At 63.9% G+C, this 23,309-nt stretch overlaps 2 protein-coding genes across 3 annotated transcripts; one reads left to right on the forward strand and one right to left on the reverse strand.

The window, feature by feature from the left end:
* Positions 1-742: 742 nt before the first annotated feature.
* LOC102462230 (serine protease 27-like) lies at positions 743-4,294 on the forward strand. 2 transcript variants are annotated; one of them, XM_075928754.1, is made up of 7 exons: positions 743-964; positions 1,594-1,620; positions 1,719-1,863; positions 1,996-2,267; positions 2,755-2,927; positions 3,125-3,288; positions 3,929-4,294. In XM_075928754.1, exons 1-7 carry the CDS (start codon positions 907-909, stop codon positions 3,930-3,932), a joined length of 843 nt encoding a protein of 280 aa, XP_075784869.1. In that variant the 5' UTR covers positions 743-906; the 3' UTR covers positions 3,933-4,294. The 2 variants fall into 2 exon arrangements, with proteins under 2 accessions (XP_075784869.1, XP_075784868.1); XM_075928753.1 differs by lacking the exon at positions 3,929-4,294 and having other exon boundaries at positions 748-964; positions 3,125-3,864.
* A 7,345-nt stretch (positions 4,295-11,639) lies between these two features.
* Positions 11,640-20,640, reverse strand: RNF112 (ring finger protein 112). Its single transcript, XM_075928733.1, has 14 exons — positions 20,095-20,640; positions 18,957-19,049; positions 17,959-18,274; positions 17,367-17,597; positions 16,734-16,871; positions 16,470-16,574; positions 16,122-16,172; positions 15,561-15,617; positions 15,303-15,389; positions 15,034-15,163; positions 14,780-14,910; positions 13,410-13,463; positions 12,682-12,756; positions 11,640-12,526 (listed from the first exon to the last, which is right to left on the reverse strand). The coding sequence occupies exons 2-14, from the start codon at positions 18,980-18,982 to the stop codon at positions 12,005-12,007; spliced, it is 1,923 nt and encodes a 640-aa protein (XP_075784848.1). The 5' UTR covers positions 18,983-19,049; positions 20,095-20,640; the 3' UTR covers positions 11,640-12,004.
* Positions 20,641-23,309: the final 2,669 nt, after the last annotated feature.

Genomic DNA, 23,309 nt, shown 5'->3' on the forward strand with positions numbered 1-23,309 from the left:
CCAGCTCCTGCTTTCTCTTAGCAATTTCTTCATCTGCCTTCCGCCTTCTTTCAGCAGCTTCCTTGGCTCGCTTCTGCTCCTTTTCATCCACATCTCTGGTTAGTAACAACACTACCAGATGTAGTTTAGAGGCCCTTTTCCTAAAGGCAATGCCTCTCCCTGAGCACAAATCCTTCAGAGCCTCTCTACTTAGGCTCTCATACTGGCACTGACTCATTTCGGCTGCCCTTTACCCAACCAAACTCTCAGTACTAAAAATCAAATTTAGACAGCGTGGGGTCCTGATCCCAAAGCTCAGTTGACCAAGATCTGTGGATCCTGCCGACTACACCACTGTGACAGACCAGGCCGTGTCTGGGCACAGCTGAGGGTGTCCTCTCAGGGCGAATTGCTCAAATCCGGGGCTCCTTACAGCCCCCGACTGGTGACCTCTCCAAACAGGCCACACACCAGTCCCACAGAGCGCTTCAGCAGCCTGCCTGAAGCCTCACAAGCCTCAAAATCCAGTAACCTGACATGGTCCTGCCCAGGGAACCGGCTCTGTCCCTTTCCCAGGGCCTGGGGGCACGTCGGGGGGTGGGGGGGAGAGGGAAACCGATCCCATGCAGGGCGGAGCTGGGCTCTGAAGGACACATCTCACCGGGGGGGAGGCTGGGTCCATGAGCTTCTGCTCTCACTTTCTGAGAGTTCAGAGATGTGACCGGCTGCCGCTGGCCCTGAGCCAGGGAACAGAGCCTCAGAGCTGCTGGGGCTTCCTCGGCATCCGGTCCTGCCAGAATCACCCCCAACCCCCTGACGGGGCGGGGCCTGCTGGGTTTTTAGCCCGCTGCCTGCTCGCCCGGGGGTACTTGCGCCGTTAGACGGAGGCTGAGCTGGGCGTCCCGACACAGGCCCCCGAGGGGCAGGATGATGGGGGGGCTCTGCTCCCAGCTGGCCCTGCTGCTGCTGCTGTTCCCAGCGCACGGTGAGAGACCCGGGCCCAGGGCAGAGCTCCAGGGAACAGGGTCAGGGAGACTCTCCTGCAACCTGGGGGGAGGATAGACGGGGATGGGGGATCCTGCCCCAGTGGACCGGCTCGGGCTCTTTCCCAGGCCTGGCCATGTGGGGTGGACTCTCGGGGGGCGTGAAGTAACAAGATTCTGGGCAGTGAGGGGCAGAAATGACTGTGCCAGGCCCCAGCCCTGCTGTGGATTTGGGGACCCTGATCCCACCCCCCAGGCACCCTATCAAAGCCCAACAAGACCCCTCCACTCTCTCTGGCTCACCCTCTGCCCCGGGAGCCATGGCCCCAGCTCTTCTCCCCAGTCGCCTGCCCTCCAACGCTGCAGAGAACACAGCTGATCCCAAGAGAGCTGGCAGCAGCACTTGCTCAGCGCGTGCTGCTGTTCACTCTGAAACCTACTGACATGGGGTAGCCACCTACAACATGGGCTGTGGTATAGGGATTATGGGAAGCACTGTGGGACAGCAGTTGGGGCTTTTGTATATTCCCCACCTTCCACCCTCCAAACGTAATTCAGACCCTAAAATTGCTCCTGCCCCTGAACACCCTGGCTCTGTAACATCTCCCCAACATTTCTGTTTCCTCTACAGGTGCTGTGGAGAGTCAAGACCAGCCAGGTAACGAGCCCCGAGCTTCTGGGTCCTGGGCCTGGTTATGGGGTGGGGAGAGGAGACGGGCACCATGTCCCGTGCTAACATGGCTCCCCTGTGTGCAGTGTTCAGCCGTATCATCGGGGGGCAGGATGTCCAGGAGGGCAAATGGCCCTGGCAGGTCAGCGTTCAAGAGGATGACAAGCACGTCTGCGGGGGATCCCTCATCGCAGCCCAGTGGGTGGTGTCGGCCGCTCACTGCTTCAATCCGTGAGTAACTCAGCCTGGGGAATGACTCGTCCCTGGCCTCCTGCTTTGTGGCTGTTCCCCAGCTGCCCTGCCCCAGAGGTGGCTGCATCCCAGCCTCACACTGTCTCCCCTCCTCCCTTTTCTCCTCCCCAGCTCCGCGTCCCCTTCCCAGTATCGTGTGGTGCTGGGGGCGCACCAGCTCGCCAACCCCTCACCCCATCAGGTCACACGTGAGGTGCAGCAGATCATCCTGCAGCCCAGTTACAATAAGACAAGCTCCGTGGCCGACATCGCCCTGGTGCGGCTGGAGAAGCCGGTGACCTTCACAAAGTTCATCCAACCCATCGCGCTGCCGGGGGCCTCCCGCCAGTTCCCCGTGGGAAAGACCTGCTGGGTCACCGGTTGGGGAAGGGTCGAAGTGGGCAGTAAGTGTCAGAGGGCCCAGAGAGGGGCTAGGGGCTGGGGGGCTGGGAGTTGTGGGGGGCTGGCAAAACGTCTCCCCGACACCGACCTCCCGAAGATGGAACCGCAGCCCGAGACAGAACCGCAGCCCGAGACGGGCCCCTCTGGGTCTGCACGTTGCCCGGAGGGAGGCTGTGCCAGGTCGTTGGCAAATCGCGCTGACGTGGGTCTGCCCCCCTGTCACACACGCACCCGCGTTCCGGTGGGGGTCCGTCCGGGTCCCTGCAGCCAGCCCCTCCTCCGCCCTCAGCCCCCAGGGAGGGGCGCGCAGACGGGGATCCAGCTGGCCCCAGCCCTGGCCCTGTCTTTGTTAAGCTAAAATTGCTTAAGCTTCAGGTGCATGGGAAGCTGCACCCGGGCATAGAGGCCACCTCGGGATCCTAGCAGGCTGGTGCAGGGGGACCAGAGGTAGGTGGGTAACCCCTCTGCACCCCCGCTCTCTCTCTCCAGAGCCTCTCCCAACACCCAAGACCCTGCAGCAACTGGAGGTTCCCATCATCAGCACCGCGGCTTGCAATGATCGTTACAACTCACTGAATCCAAACTCACCGCTGGGCCCAGAGAGAATCAAAAGCAGCATGCTCTGCGCTGGGTACACGGACAGCCCCAAGGGCTTCTGCAATGTGAGAGCCTCTCCCCTCTGTGTGTGACCCCAGTGCAGCCCCCAGCCGGGCAGCCATCTGCCCCCACCACCACCCCTTGTGCCAGGCGCTGCCAGGCCCCCTGACGAGCTCGCTGCTCCTGTGCTCCCACCGGCCGTGTTCTCTGCCCCTCCAGCCTTTGGATTCCTGGGCCCCTCACCCCCTTTCTCTCTCCCCAGGGCGACTCCGGGGGGCCTCTGGCCTGCGAAGAGGGCGACACCTGGTACCTGGCTGGAGCCGTCAGCTGGTTTAGGATCAGAAATGTGAGAGGAGAGCTCTGTTCTGATCCCGAGTTCCCCGGGGTCTTCACCCGGCTGATGGCCTACGACAGCTGGATCCAGGGGTACGTGAACGGCGCGGGGCCCTCTGCCATCGCCTCTCCAGCCGCTCTGATCCTCACCGCCCTGCTCCTCCCCGCCCTGTGAGCCCGCACGGATCTGCCCCAGCACTGCCCGGCCAACCCCCTCGGGGTGTCCGTACCCCCTCGGCACCGGGTGGGGCCGCGTTGCTGGGGACCGTGGGACACAGCTGGGGATGGAAGTGCAGGGGCGCCGGGGGGGGGTTACATCCAGCCCTCCCTGCAGCCCAGTAGCACCCTTGGGGGTGCCTGGGAGGCCGACGGGGGAAGGGCCCCGTAGCCCCTTTGATCCTAAATCTCTTGCTCCACAATGGCCAATAAAGCAGCTTTGCAAACTGTGTCTCTGCCTCGAACCAGCCACGCCTGGCGCTGCCTCCTGCTCGGGCCAGTCCCATCACCCCCTGCCCCGCCTCCTCTGGCTCCGCCGCCCGCTGTGAGCTGCGGATGGCGGCTGTCACGTTGCTGAATTGGAGGGAAGCAGCCAGATCGCTGCTGCACCCCTAAGTGGGGGTGTTAGCCCCAGAAATTGGTGTGGGGGGAGCCATGTGGGGTATTGAATGGGAGATTATTGTTTGTTGATCTTATGTACGCTATTTATGTGAGTGTATAATGTCTGTGTGTGTAGGTAGGAATCTGTAATCCGTGTGGAAGCTGAATATTTCTGTGAATATGGTTGAGCATTGCTATGGACAGGCTGAGTAGTGAAGCCCTGTGGAACAATGGCCCTTGATGGCCCAAAGACACACCTAAAGCAGGAGGGCGGAGACCCAAGGGCTGCCAGCAGAGAGAGGCTGAGGACCAGGTGACCTGCTACATACTAGAAGAGGCCAGGAAGGAGTATAAAGAGGCCATGTGGTCGATGCCATTTTGTTCTCAGCTCAGCACTTCATCCCAGAGGCAGCATTGCAGGGATTGAAGAGCCCGGAAGACCTGTGAACCCATCCTGATCGTAGGATGTGCAATAAGGACTTTTAAACCAGCAGCTGTAACATCTCTGCTAGAGCCTGCATCGAGGACTGGGAGATTCGGTGCATGTAACGTACTGTACTTTAATAACCTTACTCTCATGCTTTTCTTTCTTGTGTTAATAAACCTTTAGTTTTAGATTCTAAAGGATTGGCCCAGCGTGATTTGTGGTAAGGTCCAGAGGGTAAATTGACCAGGGATCTGTGGCTGGTTTCTTGGAACCGGACAGAACTTGTTCGGGGTAGGTGGGATTGGGTGCTAGGACCCCCCACCTGTGTATGAGGCCCGGGGCCATCTGGGGCACGGATATTGCTGGGGTGTCGGAGGGGTTTTGCTCGGGAGGCTTCAGGCAGGCAGCTGAAGCGCTCGGTGAGACTGGTTCGTGGCCTGTGTGGAGAGGTCGCCAGTCGGGGGCTGTAAGGAGCCCCGGATTTGAGCAATTCGCCCTGAGCGGACGCCCTTAGCTGTGCCCAGACATGGCCCGGTCCGTCACAGTGGCGTGTGGGCGCTGCCGATCGGGGCGGGGACGCCAGCCAGGGCCAGGGAAAGGGGGAGGGTGGGAATTCTGGGGGCTGGGGACCAGAGAAGACGCAGCTGCAGGGCAAGTGACAAATCTGCTCTGAGCCCAGGGGCAGGAGAGGGGCCCCTATGTCCCCCCAGCCCTCCACCCACCCTGTAGCCCTTCTGCCAGGCGGGGCCAGCAGCCGGACCGGGGTCGGCAGCCCACGGCTCAACAGGGAGCTGGCTCTGTGGGAGCTCGAGCCTGTCCTCCCCCCCCCCCCCCACCTCACTCTCCCAGTAGCAGGATGCCTGGGCTGGCCTCCAGCAGCTGGGCACAAGCGCTGGCCACAGACACAGCGGGGAGCCCCCAGCAGACACCCCGGCCCCTGCCCACCCCTCAGAAACACGGCTGCAGGGCCCTCCATGCGCCACATGCTGAGAGCCCCCCGGGGGGGGCGTGCCTCATGCTCCCGCCCCCAGCACAATCCCATTGGTTGGTTCTGGCCAATGCAGCTGCCTGTTTCAAGAACCGGCAGTGCGCGATGCACCAGTCCCCCCTCCCCTCAGACTCTTGGTACCAGAACACACGGCCAGGCTGCTGAGCAGGAGTCTCACGCCGAGGTCTCCGGCCAGAGCCTGCCTCTGGCCCCCCCGTTCTGCCACCTGCCCCCACTGGGAACAGCCTCTCACCAGCCTCTCTGGGACCCCCCTGCAGGGAGCTGCAGGCTGCATCAACCCCTCCCCACCCCCACCCCGCTCTGCTCTGCTGCAGACTGAACAAGCCCCAATCCCTCAGCCTCTCCTCGTAGGTCATGTGCTCCAGCCCCCGAATCATGTTGGTCGCCTCTGCTGGCCCCTCTCCAATGCGCCCACGTCCCTTCTGTAGTGGGGGGCCCAGAACTGGACACAACACTCCAGATGTGGCCTCCCCAGAGCCGAATAAAGGGGAATAATGACACCTCTGGATCTGCTGGCCATGCTCCTCCTAATGCCCCTAATACGCCATTAGCCTTCTTGGCTACAAGGGCGCCCTGCTGACTCCTCTCCAGCTTCTCCTCCACTGGAACCCCCAGGCCCTTTTCTGCAGAACTGCTGCTTAGCCAGTGGTGTGAGGTTATTGGATTCTAACGATCACTGTTGCACCCGTGGGGGGGATGCCCCAAAAGTCTATACACAGGGGCCGTGTGAGGTGTCACATGAAAGCTGTTCTGCTGGTTCTGGACGCCCTCAGCTGTGCCCAGACCCGGCTGGGTCCGTCACAGTGGCACAGTCGGCAGGATCCACAGATCTTGGTCAATTGAGCTTTGGATCAGGACCCCGCGCTGTCTCCATTGGATTGTCGGTGGGGAGAGTTTGGTGGGTTAAAGAGCCGCTGCAACAAGTCAGCAACCGTCTGAGAGTCTGGACAGGAGGGCTCTGGAAGCTTTGTGCCTGGAAAGAGGCATTGCCTTTAGAGAGACAACTTCTAAGCCACAGCTGAGGTCGTTGTCAGAAATGCTGCAGAAGACATGAGCGTGCAGGATCCAGTGAGGAGACTGCAACTTAAATATGAACGAGAACCAGAGGGATTTCGTCAGCTAGCAGAACAGAGAAGACGGAAGCTAGACCAAGACGCTGCTGAAAGACAGCAGAAGCTACACAAGGAAATTGCTGAAAGTGAGCAGAAGCTGGAACAAGAACTTGCCAAGGGAGAGGCAGAACATGCAGGGAGAATGGCCGAGTCGGACAGGAGGCTCAGACAAGCCAAGGAGAAAGCTGCCAGATTTGAACTTCAGCTTAAGAAAATAGAAGAGCTGAAGAGACTGTCTCCTCCTGGGAGTTCGCTGTGTAACCGTGTGGGTCTGGGGTGTGATTACAACATGGCAGCTGTGTTCAACCCAGCTGACGTCTTAACCCAGCCCCAAAGCACGTTGGGGTTTCTAAAGAGGGTGCGTGTGACTCTGGGCAGCTGTCTGGGGCTAGTTGGTCCTATTGCAACCAAGGAAAAGGTGTGTCTAGCTGTTTGCCTGGGGCATATGGCCGGGTGTCTGTGCAGGGGGGCCGTGGGCCTGGGCGTGAGGGTTCTGGGGGCCTGTCTGATGCCTCAGAGGTGAGGCTGGAGTCAGAAGCAGGGCAGGGGGACCCCAGGGGTCGGGACAACGCTTCTCTGGAGCAGGTTGCAGGGGTGGGCCTGGGTAGATTCCTCACTGGGGAACAAGATGAAGTTCTGGAGGGGGATGGATCGTTGGCTGGTGATGCGTGTGAGGCTGAACCCACACAAGCGGGAAGTGAGTTGTGTGAGGGAGCCCAGTGCGAGCAGCCATAGGGTGTGGGCACTGGCAGTTTGGCTGCTGGGGGTAGCAGTGTGTGAGTGAAGGAAGCAGTCTGAGGCTCTAGCTGTGGGGCTGGGATTAGCCAGGGACACTGGGACAAGGGAGTGACTGTCTCCGATTGTCTGTCTGTGTGCGGGGAAGTTTCTTCCTGTGTCTGAGGAAGCCTGTGACAGCTGAGAGCAGGGCTGTTGTCCCGGAGTTGGGTCTGGATACAGCTATGTTGTACCAATAAAAGCAAGCAGGATCTTATAAGGGGGATAAGGCAAAAAGCCACATTTATTGTAAAGATAAGAATAAAGAATAAAGAAAAGATAGAAGCAAACAACGTTGTTTAACTACTTAACCCTTATACATATAAACATTCATTCATCCATTCATTCCGGTTCTGTGTATTGTTATAGTTACCGGCCTGGAAGTTGCTTGTGACAATACTGGCCAGGTATTCTGTACACAAGTGATGGGAGTGGGGAGCGAAGTCCTGATCAGATGCGCATCTCAAGCTCCTGATGGGCTGGCAGCAGAACCTTGGACTCTGACTCCATAGTCTTTTAGTCCAGTTCTTATAGGAATTTCTTCCTATGCCAGTCTATGGGAATTGCTGCATCATGCTGATGTCCAGGGTGGCTGCCAGGTGCTCGTCAGTGATCTCATCGGGTGGATCTCCAGTACTTGGTTTTCTCCACTTGACACCTTTTGGTTGCACTGGCACCTGACGCCTTCTTCAGCCCTTTGTTGCTGCATTCTCAGGCTGGCACCTCTCCGAACCATTCATTCATCCTCCAAGCACTCTCTCTCTCTCTTACGTACATTCCCTAATGAATGTTTCCCAGACAGTATTTGTATAATAATAAAAGTTGTAGTTACAAAAGTTTCTGGGTGGTTTTGCTTAAAATATTCTCTGAGTGCTGAGTAAAGTTCCATGACCTAATACATTCTATTCTAAAGGGGCAATAATAATAATAAATCTAAACATTTAACAATCTTAACAAATAATAATAATAATAATAAGAAGAAGAATTAATAATAAATCTAAACACTTTAAGTTGTGGGGAACAAATTCTGGGGAGTCACTTCCATGTGGGGGAATCATTTTCAATACATGAATATGTTATCCCTACAGCTACAGCCCAGAAAGGGGGTGGCCCGAGGGTTGTGTCTGCTGGGGAGAAGGAGGCGGTGACTGGGGTAGATCTGGTCAGTGTCTGGCCAGGATCCCAGAGATCAGACGGTTCAGGGGTTTGTGTGTTACCTGAGGAAGAGAGAAGGATTCCTACCCTGGTGTGTGCTGGGACAGGGAGCCGTGAGGGGCCAGTCCAGAGAGTTACAAAGGGAAGAAGATGTCTCTGACCTTGGAGCTCATCGCTCTGTCTGTTGGCCTGAGGGGATTGTCCGTGAGTCCACCCAAGCAGCCAGAGGTGAGCCAGGGAGTAAATGAATGTGGGAGTTGGTGGTGGCTCAGCAGAGGGATACGGCGGCAGGGCCAGAGACGGGGGAACTGTCGCTTAAGGAAGCTCATGGGGGAGAGTCCTGGCAGTGCTTGTAGCAAGCCGTTCGCAGGGACTGAGCGAGGCGAGAGGGCTTTACTTGGGGATGCCATTCCGGAGAAAGCTCCGCCTGGAAAAGGCAGCAGCTTGATGCAGGAGACGCTTGTGTCAGCGCCTGGCAGACAGAATTTGTCTGTTAGTGACTCCGCTGCCTTGGAATTAGAAAGATCCAGTGCGGATGGCTTTGGAGGGGCTTCAAAGGGGCGGACGATTGTTACAGGTGAGGCAGGAACAGCCAGAGAATTGGAGCAGTCTGAGAACCAAGTGACTGTAGGTGACCACTGCTGGGAGGTCAGTGTGGCCGGGACAGGCGTGTTCCCAGGCTGAAGACGAGAGTGGACAGCCCGGCTGCGTCTAGACAGGCATGATTTAACGCAAATACTTTTAACGGAAAATTTTTTGTGGTGGAGCCAAGCCGCAGGCCAGGAAAGTTCCTGGTGCCCGGGTCCCACAGACCCGTCCAACTCCAGGCCTGTGCCCAGCTACGCTCCTGGCTACAAGGGAGCCAGCCGCCCACCTGGTCAGCGCCGCGCCCTGCTCTGGGAACAGACGCTCGGCTTTCCCCAGGGCCCAGCACGTCGGGTTTCCTGGCAGTGCCCGGAGGGGGCGGGAAGCCAGCGGGGGCAGGACTGTGAAAGAGAAACGGATGCTCCAGTCAGTTGATTTTGGCACAGTCGCACTGTCTGGATCGGGAGCCGGGCACCGCCCCCTGCTCTACTGACGCTGCATTTCACCTGCCCGGGGCCCTGCAGAGACGTCCCGGGGGAAAGGCCAGCCTGACCCGCCCCCCGCAGCCCTGCAGAGACGTCCCGGGGGAAAGGCCAGCCTGACCCGCCCCCCACAGCCCTGCAGAGACGTCCCGGGGGAAAGGCCAGCCTGACCCGCCCCCCACAGCCCTGCAGAGACGTGCCGGGGGAAAGGCCAGCCTGACCCGCCCCCCACAGCCCTGCAGAGACGTCCCGGGGGAAAGGCCAGCCTGACCCGCCCCCCACAGCCCTGCAGAGACGTCCCGGAGGAAAGGCCAGCCTGACCCGCCCCCCACAGCCCTGCAGAGACGTCCCGGGGGAAAGGCCAGCCTGACCCGCCCCCCACAACCCTGCAGAGACGTCCCGGGGGAAAGGCCAGCCTGACCCGCCCCCCACAGCCCTGCAGAGACGTCCCGGGGGAAAGGCCAGCCTGACCTGCCCCCCACAGCCCTGCAGAGACGTCCCGGGGGAAAGGCCAGCCTGACCCACCCCCCACAGCACTGCAGAGACGTCCCGGGGGAAAGGCCAGCCTGACCCGCCCCCCGCAGCCCTGCAGAGACGTCCCGGGGGAAAGGCCAGCCTGACCCGCCCCCCACAGCACTGCAGAGACGTGCCGGGGGAAAGGCCAGCCTGACCCGCCCCCCACAGCCCTGCAGAGACGTCCCGGGGGAAAGGCCAGCCTGACCCGCCCCCCACAGCACTGCAGAGACGTGCCAGGGGAAAGGCCAGCCTGACCCGCCCCCCGCAGCCCTGCAGAGACGTGCCGGGGGAAAGGCCAGCCTGACCCGCCCCCCACAACCCTGCAGAGACGTCCCGGGGGAAAGGCCAGCCTGACCCGCCCCTCGCAGCCCTGCAGAGACGTCCCGGGGGAAAGGCCAGCCTGACCCGCCCCCCACAGCCCTGCAGACACGTCCCGGGGGAAAGGCCAGCCTGACCCGCCCCTCGCAGCCCTGCAGAGACGTGCCAGGGGAAAGGCCAGCCTGACCCGCCCCCCACAGCCCTGCAGAGACGTCCCGGGGGAAAGGCCAGCCTGACCCGCCCCCCGCAGCCCTGCAGAGACGTGCCGGGGGAAAGGCCAGCCTGACCCGCCCCTCGCAGCCCTGCAGAGACGTCCCGGGGGAAAGGCCAGCCTGACCCGCCCCCCACAGCCCTGCAGACACGTCCCGGGGGAAAGGCCAGCCTGACCCGCCCCCCACAACCCTGCAGAGACGTGCCGGGGGAAAGGCCAGCCTGACCCGCCCCCTACAGCCCTGCAGAGACGTCCCGGGGGAAAGGCCAGCCTGACCCGCCCCCCACAGCCCTGCAGAGACGTGCCGGGGGAAAGGCCAGCCTGACCCGCCCCCCACAGCCCTGCAGAGACATGCCGGGGGAAAGGCCAGCCTGACCCGCCCCCCACAGCCCTGCAGAGACGTCCCGGGGGAAAGGCCAGCCTGACCCGCCCCCCACAGCCCTGCAGAGACATGCCGGGGGAAAGGCCAGCCTGACCCGCCCCCAGTGGCTGCTGCCTTTCCTGTGACATTCCCCCAGTGCCACCAGGGGGCCACGCCGAGGAGCACTGTGGGGAGTAGGTGCTGCAGGAAGTACCGCCTACAGGACCTAGAGTGACATCACCCTGCAGCCCTCTGATTGGCCACGTGCCCCTATTTAACTCCGGGGGGGGGGGGTCCAGGGAGCTGGCTGGGGAACCACACGGACCTGGGCCTGCCCCAACACCAGACTCCGCCCCCTCCCCTAGGGTGGCCAGATGGTTTTAACAAAAATACCGGACACACTTGACGTTACATCACAATCGCATCCCATCTTATTTAGAAAATCCCGACAGTTCTAGCGTCTCCATGCGTTTCCCGAAGAGAAAGCTCAAATGCTGGACTGGCCAGTTCAGAACCGGACACCGGGCCACCCTCCCCTCCCCCCATCTCTGACCCCAGCCTGACTCTGACCCCCGGCCCCCACTTTAGCCCAGTGCAGCCTCCGATCTCCGGGCTCCAGGACCAGGCTTTGTCCCTCCAGCTTCTGCCCGGTGATTCGTGGGCAGAGCTCAGCCCCACTGCGACAGCTAGGCCAGACTGCCTCCGCCAAGCACCCAACAGACCCCTCTGAGAGGCAGTGTCTGCCGGGGACGCTGCTGCCTTTCCTGCGGTTCCCAGCCAGCGATTCGCCAGGGGCCGGGGCCAAGGCCAGTCCAGAAACCAGACCCCTAAGCCCCCCGCCCAACGGGCTCGTCCAGCCTCAGCCACGGGGCGAGCAGACACGAGCAGCAACATTACAGCCACGTCGTGGAGGCCGTGGAATCGCCGTGGAGACGAGCATGATGAGGGGATGGGGCGTGCCCTGGCGGCCTCTGGTCCCAGGGCCTGGAACCCACCACCCGGCCGATTTCTCGTCAGCACTGCCCACGGGGGGCCAGCTCCCCGGAAAACGGTGGGTTCCCCGTCTCGTCCGGCCTCCACTCCAGACCGACTGGCCGGCACAGGAGTAGGTCCCGGGGGGAATTCGCACCCAGTGCAGGCGAAAGGGGGTGTTCTCCTCAGAATCAGTGGGCGATGGCGCCCCATGTGGGGCGGTTGGTGGGGGACGTGTCTGGGCCACGAGCCCCGTCTCCCCATTGGCCAGCCCCACTGGGGGCCACGGCTCAGATCAGGGGGTTGCCGTCGGACGCATCGTCGGAGCTGTCCCCCTCCTCCCTCGGGCCACCCGCCGCTCTCTCTCCCCGGGCGATGTTCTCGCCCACTCCCACGCCCACGCCTCCGCCCACCCCCCCGCCCACGCATATCCCCGCCACGGCGCCCGTCCCCACCCCGATGGCCACCGCCTCAGCCACGGTCAGCGCCACGGCAGTTTCGGCAGCAATGGCGGCAGCGGCGATGCCGGCCCCAGCAGCCCCACCCACCGGGCCCAGGACCAGCGCCCCCGCCCCCACCCCCGCCCAAATGACGTATTTCTTGAAGCGCTTCCTGTAGGTCTCCAGGAAGGTCTCGTCCTCGCTCCGCAGCTCCTGCTCCAGCCCCTCCAGCAGGGCCTCCTTGTCCGGCGCCGGGTCCCGCATGTCCGTCCGGCATCGCCATAGCAACTGCCCGCGCCGCTCCGCCAGCTCCTCCGACATCTTGCTGGGCCTCACCCCCAGGCACTTGAACATGTTCTGGGAGTCGTGGTCCTGCCGCCGGCGGAGAGGAGACGGCCCAGAGTGTCACGAGGGGCAAGAAGCCCCCGCTGGACCAAGAAAGGGCCCCCCCACCCACCCACGGGCTGGCCAGGAAAGTTCCCGCAAGTTCCCCTGGCCGGGGCAAGCCCCCTCTGCCCCCGACTCACCTTCTCAAGCAGGATCGTAGTGTGGTCGGCGCGGGCTCTGTCCAGGACTCTGTCGTTGTGGAAGGTGATGGCCATCTGTGCAGGCAGGACCAGGTGGGGTGAGCCGCGAGCCAGCATGAAACTACAACTCCCATGAGCCACCGCGGCAGCTCAGCCTGAAGCCAGGCACCCAAACCACAAGCCCCATGATGCTGCAGTGTCAGGGACTTCTGTGGTGCACCCTGGGAGATGCAGTCCAATCAGAGAACTGACTTATGGGGAGAACAGGGAGCCTGCTGAGCCAAACTACAATTCCCATGAGTCTCCGCAGTGGCATTGCCCGAGCAAACTATTTTGGCTTTTCAAGTATCTGGAAACTCAAATTCATCTCCACAAAAAAAAAAAAAAAAAAAAAAAAAAAAAATGATCAGACATTTTCCAACAAGCGGTAACACACGCCTGAGATGCAGCCACCTCTGGGTCAGGGCATCTGGGAACAGCGACACACAACACTGCATGGGAGTGGTTCACCCAGCGCTGAGGTGCAGCCACTTCTGGGCGGGGCTGTTGCACAAGCTCACAGCGCCCACACACAGAGATGGCTTCCCTGACACAGACCTGCAGCCGCCTTTCGGGCGAGCCAACAGCAGTAAGACACAAGTAGGGGGCAGTTCTACACAGGAAGTGAATTCACAAGGGGGCACAGGCCCCGTGGTCACGTCAGAGGCAGAGCTGGGAGGAGCAGGTACCTGAGAGGGGGAGGAGAAGCCAGAGCGATGCTTCTTCATCAGGGCACAGAGTTTCTGCAAAGAAACCACAAGAAATCACAATGGAGACTTCACAGGTCTTAAGAGCGCCCCCTGCTGGGCCCTGCCTGGCTCCCTGCCCCACAGCGCCCCGCCTGGCTCCCTGCCCCACAGCACCCCCTAGCGCCACTCTGGGACACTAAGCCAACCCTGCCTGCCAGGGAAGAGCGCCCCCTGCTGGGCCCTGCCCCACAGCGCCCCCTAGCGCCACTCTGGGACACTAAGCCAACCCTGCCTGCCGGGGAAGAGCGCCCCCTGCTGGGCCCTGCCCCACAGCACCCCCTAGCGCCACTCTGGGACACTAAGCCAACCCTGCCTGCCGGGGAAGAGAGCCCCCTGCTGGGCCCTGCCCCACAGCACCCCAGTGTCACGAATCATGGAACATGTGAATGGTTCACGCATCCACTCATGCTAATCACCAGTAAGTGAGCTGAAGAGAGGCCGTGCTGAGGTGCAGGCAAGAGCCTGGGAGGAGTGTGGACTTGTTTACAACTTTAAGAAGAAGGACCGTGTGAAATAAAAGACCGGAGTGTGCGGCTGAGGCAGCGTTCCCGGCATTGCCAGATAAGAAATAGGAACAAGGGAAGACTCTAACAAGGAGCAGAGCATCGTTTCTCACTCATGGTCAGGCAAGCAAAATTGGGGGGTGCAAAAACTGGATATTTCTGGATGGGTCCTGGACACATCAGTAAGAAGACGGGGGTGTCACTAACAGACATCACCCCATGGGACTGTGCAGGCAGTGGATGGCATCTCACTGGACCGGCCCCTGCTTAGGGGATACACACCACACCATTTGACCCACGAGTTAAGAGTCCATCGTTCGGTATATTGGGGTGCCGTGCACGTCAGACTTCCGCCTCAGTCAAATTAGCCAACGTTACCTGGGGTCTGGCCAGCACCAGAGGTGAGTGTGAGTGTGAATGTGTGTGTGTTAAATTGGGTTAAGAATTAAATTTAGATTGTTAAGTATTCCATTTAATTATTGCTTGTAATGCCGTTGTATGCGTGCAATGCCTTTTAACGGCTTTCCCTGTTCGTTTTAATTGTGTAAGTACTAAACATACACACATATACTGCTTGGAAAATTTCCTCCTGAATTGCTTGCAGTAAACTTGTCAAGGGTACGATCTGTCTGCTGAGCTGGTGCTCTGTGAGCCGGTTCTAAGGCATGGCCGGAGCTGTTTGATCACCCAAGCAGTGGCAGCGCCCTCTTGTGACACTAGCGCCACCCTGGGGAACTGGGCCAGCCCTGCCTGCCAGGGCAGAGCGCCCCCAGCTGGGCCCCCACTCCCCAACTGCCTGGTCCCCACCTTGATCCTGGCGGCGAGCTGGGTCCCGGTGAGCGGCTCCCCCCACTGGTCCCTCCAGACATGTCTCCCGGCCGAGCCCACCAGGGCGGTGACGTAGTCCCTCAGGCTCTCCCGGAAATCCTCGTCCATGTCTGCCGGGGGGAAATGGACAGTGAACTCGGGGCCAAGCATTCCCCCTTCCCCCCCCGACGACCATTCCCAGAGACAGAGACGCCCCGTGGGGCAGGCCCAGAGCCGCTCTCCCAGCCCGTTACCTCTCAGGGCTCCCACGCTGCCAGTCAAGATCCGCTTGCCGGGGAAGGGCATCAGGTAACAGCGGCTGCTGCTTCTGCCCAGCACGGCCAGGGCCTTGGGGTGTTTGCAGGGGGACGTCGCCGCCAGCCTCTGCCGGAGACAGGGGATCAGCAAAGTGAGACACCACCAGAGGGAAATACCCGGGGGTTCCCCCCTGCCCCCCGAGCCATCGGAGCCAGCCCCCCCCAAAGGCCCCATGTCCCAATCCCCACCCCAGCCCCACACTCACCTCCCGGACGTCTCTCAGATGCTGCTCCCCACCCTCGGCTCCAAGGAGCTGGGAGCTGGTCCAGTCCCGCACCAGCAGGTCCAGGTGCTGCAGGGGAGACAGGAGGGGAGGGGGGGTCACTGGGAGGTTGGGACAGGGAGGAGGAGGAGGAACCCCCAGGAATGTGATGAGGAGATTGAGTGGGGCAGGAAGATCCCATGCCCTGGGGAGAGGGGGGGGGGGGGGGCGGGGCAGGTGAGGGGGGAGAAGCCAACACACCTGAACGGGCTCTAGTCCATATTCCTTCCCCACCTCCTCGGCCACGTGCAGGAACATCTGTGGGGCAGAGCGAGGGGGTGAGTCTGGGCTGGGATCTGTGGGGCCCGCAGGCAGCGTGTGACGGGGGAGGGGCTGGCCTCGCTCTCCCACCCTCCAGCTCCAGCTTGGTCTGGCCTGTGACCAGGGTCCCAGCTTTCCCCAGTGGCGCAGAGACCCCTAGTGGCCAGAGAGCAGAACTGCACGGCCGGGTTCCCCTCTGCCCTGGGCCAGGCCGGGTGCCCGCAGGGTCCCACGGCTGCCAGGGGAGCCGCACCGAGGCCAGGACTCCAGGCTCTATCCCAGCTCCAGGAGGGGTGTGGGGTCTAGTGGTTAAAGCAGGGGGGTGGGAACCAGGCCTGCTGGGTTCTATCCCTAGCTGTGCCACAGATGACCAGTGTGACCTCAGACAAGTCACCGAGTCTCGCTGGGCCTCAGTTTCCCCAGCTGCGGAACAGTAAAATCACCCTGGGGGGGGGGGGGCAGAATGAGAAGGGTGATGTGTCCTGCCCCCCACCCCTTCACCTCCAGGTATTCTAGGTCAGGGTCCTTTAGCTGGCTGGAAACATTCAGGATCTGCAAGTGAGCAAAGAGGACAGAGCTAGAGACAGAAACCGGCACAGCACCCCCTGCTGGGTCCTCCCCTGCAGCGCCCCCTGTCCTGGAGCACTGAGCCAGCCCTGCCTCCCAGGGGACAGCGCCCCCTGTTGGGACCTGCCCTGCTCCCTGCCTCACAGCGTCCCCTGCTGGGTCCTCCCCTGCAGCGCCCCCAGCGCTGTCCTGGGGCACTGGGCAAGCCCTGCCTCCCAGGGGACAGCGCCCCCTGCTGGGCCCTGCCCCGCTCCCTGCCCCACAGCGCCCCCTAGGGCCTACCTGGTAGGAGCCCAGCAGCATGGACAGGGCGGAGAGCTTGACGCTGGTCTCTGTGTCTCTGGCGATGTCCATGGAGCCCTCGGTGTCGATCAGCAGCACGGCCACCTGGGGGGGAGCCGTGGGTGGGTCACACACCAGCCCCCCCCATGGGTCCCAGTTCCAAGTCCCTGCCTCCCTTCCCAGACATCTCCTCATGAAGCTGCCCCCCCCTCCAAGGGCCGACTCACTGGGGTGGCTCTCCCCCTCCCTCCCCTTCCCACTCACCTGCCCCCCCATGGCGGGGACCCAGAGGGGCTGGCTCCAGGCCCACACGCCCTTGGTGACGCTGCGGGTGCCGACGCGCCACTCGAACCCCTCCAGGGGCTCGTCCTCCCGGCCCATCCACGACCCGTCCTTCTCCTCCTGCGGGGGGGGGGGTTACAAGGTGGGGGCAGTTAGTGCAGGGGGGTGGGAGGGGCTGCGGGTGTTTTAGACGGACAGGCAGATTCCAGCTGAGACAGACACGGAGTGAACAGACTCTGGGATGGACACACAGACGCGGGCCCAGACAGACGCACGGCTCCCAGGCCCCCTGCACAGATGATCGCACCTGCCCAGAGGCCGGGGCGGGGGGGGGGGATGCTGCTGGTGTGAGCCCCCGGGGGGGGAGGAGTTCACACCAACAGCTCAGCCAGCATGAGACAGGGAGGGGTGAGGTACCAGCCACCCCTGGGCTGCCACCCCCCACACGCTATGCAGTGGGAAGGGAGGACGGTCTAGTGGTTAGAGCAGAGGAGCCAGGACTCCCGGGTGTATCTCAGGGAGGGAAGTGGGGGCTAGTGGTTAGAGCAGGGGGCTGGGACCCAAGACTCCTGGGGTCTCCCCCCAGCTCCAGGAGGGGATCAGGGCCCCACTCACCGGGCTGCGGAGCCGGCGCAGCAGGTAGTTCAGCAGGAAGGATTTGCCCCGGCGCTGCTCTCCGATGACGGACACCAGGCAGACGGGGGCGTCCCCCACCCCACCCTGCTCCAGGCAGCGGCTCAGGGCCCCCTCATCCAGGATCAGGCCCCCGTCCTCGTCCAGACGCACCAGCTGCACCGGGCACCCCGGCTCCGGCTCGGCCCCTGGTTCCAGTTCAGCCCCCAGCCCCTGCCAGGGAGAGAGCAGGGTCAGCGCTGAGACTCCACCCCGGGGCCAGCCAGGCCCCAGCTCCCCACATGAGAGCCCTGCCCCACTGCCACCCCCTGAGGCGGGTGGACGATGGCGCCCCCTAGAGGGGAAATGTCCCATTCCTGGACCCACCAGTCTCCCCCTGGAACCGCGGGAGTCCCAGGAGGGTTGCTCCATGGCTGGTTTCTGATCAGTCGGGCTGAGCCGTGTGTGCTCAGCTCCCCGCTATCAGACCAGGGCGCTGACCCCCGAGGGGACACGGTGCTGCCCGGAGCCGCTGGGAGGCCCTTCCCCAGCTGCCCCGCCCCAGAAGTGGCTGCATCTCCGGCCCAGCCCCCACCTCCGGCCCAGCTCTCCCCGGGGCTGCCAGCTCCCCGTCGCGGGGCAGGTCTCTGATGTTCTCCACCAGACTCCTCAGGCGCGTGTCCGGGGTCATCCTGTCCCTGGCGCAGGGAGCCCGGCACTCGGGGCACCGGGAGCCCCGGGACGAGACCCCGCTCCAGTGGGCCGAGAGGCAGCCCCGGCAGAAGTTGTGGCCACACTCGATGGAGACGGGGTCCTCCAAGACGTCCAGGCAGATGGAGCAGGTGACGTCCTCCCGGAGTCTCTGCATGATCCCCCCTGGCGCCGGCTTCGAGGCGGGCGGAGCAGGCGGCCTGGGAGACACACGCTCTGTGGGCCTGGGAGCCAGGACTCCTGGGCTCTCTCCCCAGCTCAGGGAGGGCAGTGGGGGCTAGTGGGTAGAGCAGGGGCTGGGAGCCAGGACTCCTGGTCTCTGTTCCCAGCTCGGGGAGGGCAGTGGGGGCTAGTGGGTAGAGCAGGGGCTGGGAGCCAGGACTCCTGGTCTCTGTTCCCAGCTCGGGGAGGGCAGTGGGGGCTAGTGGGTAGAGCAGGGGGCTGGGAGCCAGGACTCCTGGGCTCTCTCCCCGGCTCAGGGAGGGCAGTGGGGGCTAGTGTTTAGAGCAGGGACTGGGAGCCAGGATTCCTGGGCTCTCTCCCCGGCTCAGGGAGAGCAGTGGGGGCTAGTGGGTAGAGCAGGGACTGGGAGCCAGGACTCCTGGGCTCTCTCCCCGGCTCAGAGAGGGCATTGGAGGCTAGTGGGTAGAGCAAGGGGACTGGGAGCCAGGACTCCTGGCCTCTCTCCCCAGCTCGGGGAGGGCAGTGGGGGCTAGTGGGTAGAGCAGGGGCTGGGAGCCAGGACTCCTGGCCTCTCTCCCCAGCTCGGGGAGGGCAGTGGGGGCTAGTGGGTAGAGCAGGGGCTGGGAGCCAGGCTCCGTGGGCTCTGGCCCAAGCTGTGGGACCGGTCACAGCTGAATTGAGTGGACCGTGAGCTCTTACCGTTTATTATTTGCGTTTCCCATCATGCAGTGGGCCACGGGCCGGGCTCCAGGTGACCGATACCCCCTGGGCTGGGGCTCAGGCTGGACTCTGCTGGAGAACAGAGGCAGCAGAGGGTTAACCCTCTCATACCCGCTAGGCTCAAACAGGGGGGCTGGCAGCGGGGAAAACTGAGGCACGGAGCGGGACTGGGAAACCCTGTCGATGTGTGAGCTCTGCGTTCTGCAGCACTCTCCCTGTGCACTGGGACCCCCTCACTAGCACCCCCAGAAAGGAGCAAACTCTCCTTGGCCAGCGCCTGGGGCCAGGTCTCAGAATTGGGGGCCGGGCTGGGCCTGAGGGCCCCGGGGGCAGCCCTGGGGCGGGGGCTGGCCACTTCCCGACACCAGCCAGAGCCACGGCGGGGCTGGCAAGTCGCTTCGGTGCCGCGGCGGCTGGTCTGACTGGCTTTAAACCAGGGAAGGGGCAGCCATGGAAATACCCCTGGGGCCCTAGGCCGGCCGGGAGGGCAGCGAGCCCGCCCCCTGGGGGGACAGACTGGAGGAGCCTGTCCTGGGGGGCTAGATCCCCCATCTGGCACCTGCCCCCCCACACAGCCAAGCTGCTACCTGAACCCCTCCCTCCCACACACACCCCAGCTGTTACCTGCCCCTCATACACCCCCAGCTGCTACCTGCACCCCTCCCCCACACACACACCCCAGCTGCTACCTGCCCCACATACACCCCCAGCTGCTACCTGCACCCCTCCCCCACACACACACCCCAGCTGTTACCTGCCCCACATACACCCCCAGCTGCTACCTGCACCCCTCCCCCACACACACACCCCAGCTGCTACCTGCCCCACATACACCCCCAGCTGCTACCTGCACCCCTCCCCCACACACACACCCCAGCTGTTACCTGCCCCACATACACCCCCAGCTGCTACCTGCACCCCTCCCCCACACACACACCCCAGCTGCTACCTGCCCCACATACACCCCCAGCTGCTACCTGCACCCCTCCCCCACACACACACCCCAGCTGCTACCTGCCCCCCCCCCCCACACAGAGAGAGCCGCTACCTGCCCCCGCATCTCCCCCACACACACAGCCGTTACCTGCCCCCCCACACACACCCACACAACCGCTACCTGCTCCCCAGCTGGCAATGTCTGTCTCGGCGGAATTTCCTCCGGCAGAAACGAAAGTAAAGTGTCGGGCGGCTCCGGCTCCCTCGTGCCCAGCTGCAGGCCCGGCCCAGAGGAGAGGCCGCCGGGCACGGGCGGGGGGGGGGGGGGCAGTCAGAGGGCAGGGCAGGCTGTTCACAGTCACTGCAGGGGGCGGGGCTGGGAGCCAGGGCTCCTGGGTGCCACCCCAGCTCTGGGAGGGGAGTGGGCTCTAGTGGTTAGAGCAGGGGGCTGGAACTGGGAGCCCCTGGGGGGGTGAGTCCGGGGGGTTAATGGGCAGCCCTCCAGGGCTCTCGCTGCACATTCCTGGGCGGCTCCCATGTGCTCAGACAAGCCCGTTCCTGAGCCCGGCTTCAGGCCCTGGGGCGGCCGCGAGGTTGCTCCACGGAGGCCGGGGAGGACTCTGCTCCGGGCCCCTCCGAGGGCAGCGTAGGAAGCAGCCGAGCTGGCAGGGACTGGACCCCAGAACCCCCTTTCAGGTCTCCCTCTGCACCAGCAGGGGGCGCTGTGGAGATGTGGGAGGAGCTACCTGGAAACCACGCCCCCCAGAGACAGCCCGCCTCCTCCCAGCGAGCCAATCCCAGCTACCTTGGCTTGGCTGCCCCAGTGCTGCCCCCTAGAGGTGTATCCCGAGCAGCTACCGCCTCGCTGAGCAACGGGGCCAGGCTCTCTGCAGACTCTGGCAGGCGGGCGCCCCGGCTGACCCCACCCCTCCGCCTTCTGTGTCTCCCACAGCCCCAGTGGGGGTGGCCCCGCCCACATGCTTTGGCCCCGCCCCTGGGACACACCCCTGCCCGGGCAGGCGCAGAAGCCCAGCCAGCTGCTCCCCGAGGAGGGGCCCGGCGCCAGCTGGGATCGTGGCCGTCGTGGGGTGCTTGGGCCGGGCTCGGTTTTCCAGCCGCGACAGTGCGGAACCGTGGGCGCTGGAGGGTCCATCGGCCCTGGCGGGTGTCCCTGGCCCGCAGGCGGGTGGGGACCCAGGAATCCCCTTGCGAGCAAGTCCCCGCCCGCAGGCGAGTGGGATGAGAGGCCGGAAAACAGCCCAGGGGACCAGTCCGCCTGGGTGTGATGGGCTGGTCCAAAGAGCCGCGGGAGCCGGTGTGTCCCCTGGGCAGGGCGGGCAGGATAAGAAATGGGCTTCCACTGGGGGGGGAGACAGGAGGCGAGGTCACAGGAGACCAGGGTTCTACTCCCCGGCCCTTCGGAAACATCCCGGGGGGGGGGGGGGATGAGCATTAAAACCCCAAACTTCCCAAAGTGCGGGGAGGGATCCCTGCTCACCTCCAACGCTTTGTGGCGAGACCGGCTCATTTCGAGCGGGGGGGGCTCGGCCGCACGAGTTGCACCCCGGTTCCTGAAGGGCTTCAGCCCAGCCAAGCCTGCGTGCACCAGCCCACGGGCTTTCCTTGAGCCTCGGGGACAGGGGCACTGCGAGCACCGGCCCCGCCCAGCCCCCACCCCTGGGCCGTGTCGCGCGGGGGCAGAGCGGGGGCAGAGGCATTTGCGGGATCTGCCCGGGGAAATATGAAGAAAATACCGGACACGCGGTCGGTTCATTGTTATTGGGGGGTCAGGGCGGGGCTGCGCGCTGCGGGTAGATCCGCCCGCGCGGGTCAGTGTCTACCGGGCAGGCCGGGCGCAACGGGGCGGGGGGGGGGGGGAATCCCCGGGGCCGGACTCGCTCGCGCTTTACAGGGGGCGGGCAGCACCCCGGGATCTGCGCGCGCCCGGGTCAGTCCCGCCCCCGCCGGCCGGTCCCCCCGCACCCGATCTCCCCCCGCCAGCCCTGCTGCCCCCACTAGCCCTGCTTCCACCGGCCAGTTCTCCCCCCCCCTCCTCCTCCCGCCTCCTCCTCCCCGATACCCCCGAACTCCCCCCCCCGCCAGCCCTGCTTCCCACCGGCCAGTTCTCCCCCCCCCTCCCGCTTCCTCCTCCCCGCTACCCCCGAACTCCCCCCCCCCCGCCAGCCCTGCTTCCACCGGCCAGTTCTCCCCCCCCCGCCTCCTCCTCCCCGATACCCCCGAACTCTCCCTCCCCCCCCGCCAGCCCTGCTTCCACCGGCCAGTTCTCCCGCCTCCTCCTCCTCGATCACCCCCGCTACCCCCGAACCACCCACCCACCCCCGCCAGCCCTGCTGCCCCCGAACTCCCCCCCCCCCGCCTGACCTGCTTCCCATGGGCCAGAGTTCCCCCCTCCTCCTCCTCCCCGATCTCCCCCACTGCCCCCGAACTCTCCCCCCCGCCTGCCCTGCTTCCCATGGGCCAGTTATCCCCCCCCGCCTCCTCCTCCTCCCCGATCTCCCCCGCTAACCCCGAACTCCCCTCCCCCGCCAGCCCTGCTGCCCCCGAACTGCCCCCCCCCCCGCCAGCCCTGCTTCCCATGGGCCAGTTCTCCCCCCCCCGCCTCCTCCTTCTCCCCGATCTCCCCCGCTAACCCCGAACCCCCCACCCCCGCCAGCCCTGCTGCCCCCGAACTGCCCCCCCCCCGCCAGCCCTGCTTCCCATGGGCCAGTTCTCCCCCCCCCCGCCTCCTCCTTCTCCCCGATCTCCCCCGCTAACCCCGAACCCCCCACCCCCGCCAGCCCTGCTGCCCCCGAACTGCCCCCCCCCCCGCCAGCCCTGCTGCCCCCGACTACCCCTGCTTCCACCGGCCAGTTCTCCCCCCCCTCCTCTCGCCTCCTCGTCCCCGATCTCTCCCCCCCCCTCCCGCCAGCCCTGCTTCCCACCGGCCAGTTCTCCCGCCCCCCTCCCTCCTCCTCCTCCCCCTCCCCGATCTCCCCCGCTGCTCCCGAACTCCCCTCCCCCACTAGCCCTGCTTCCCGACAGCCGGTTTCCCACACACACACACATCCTCCCGGCCAGCCCCACTCCCCTCCCAGCTGGTGTCCCCCCCCAGTGTGTCCGGTATTTTTTTGAAGCCACTGGTAACCCTCGGCTCAGCCGTGGCCCCTCCCTTTCCCCCTTCGTGCCTGGCCACCGTCACACCAAACCCCCCCCCCCCCAGGAAAAGCCGGTGCCACCCCCCACACACACACTCCCTGCGGGATCTGGACCACACAGGTGAGCTACGGGGCCGCCCTCCGCCCGCAGCCTCCCGGGCCGACGCCAGGGGGCGGTGCCGGCTCAGAGCCCTTAGGGCCGGTGATGGGGAATTGCCGTGGGGAGCGGAGGGCCAGGCGC

The sequence above is a fragment of the Pelodiscus sinensis genome, chromosome 4 (assembly GCF_049634645.1).
Source record: "Pelodiscus sinensis isolate JC-2024 chromosome 4, ASM4963464v1, whole genome shotgun sequence".
Lineage (NCBI taxonomy): Eukaryota > Metazoa > Chordata > Testudines > Trionychidae > Pelodiscus > Pelodiscus sinensis.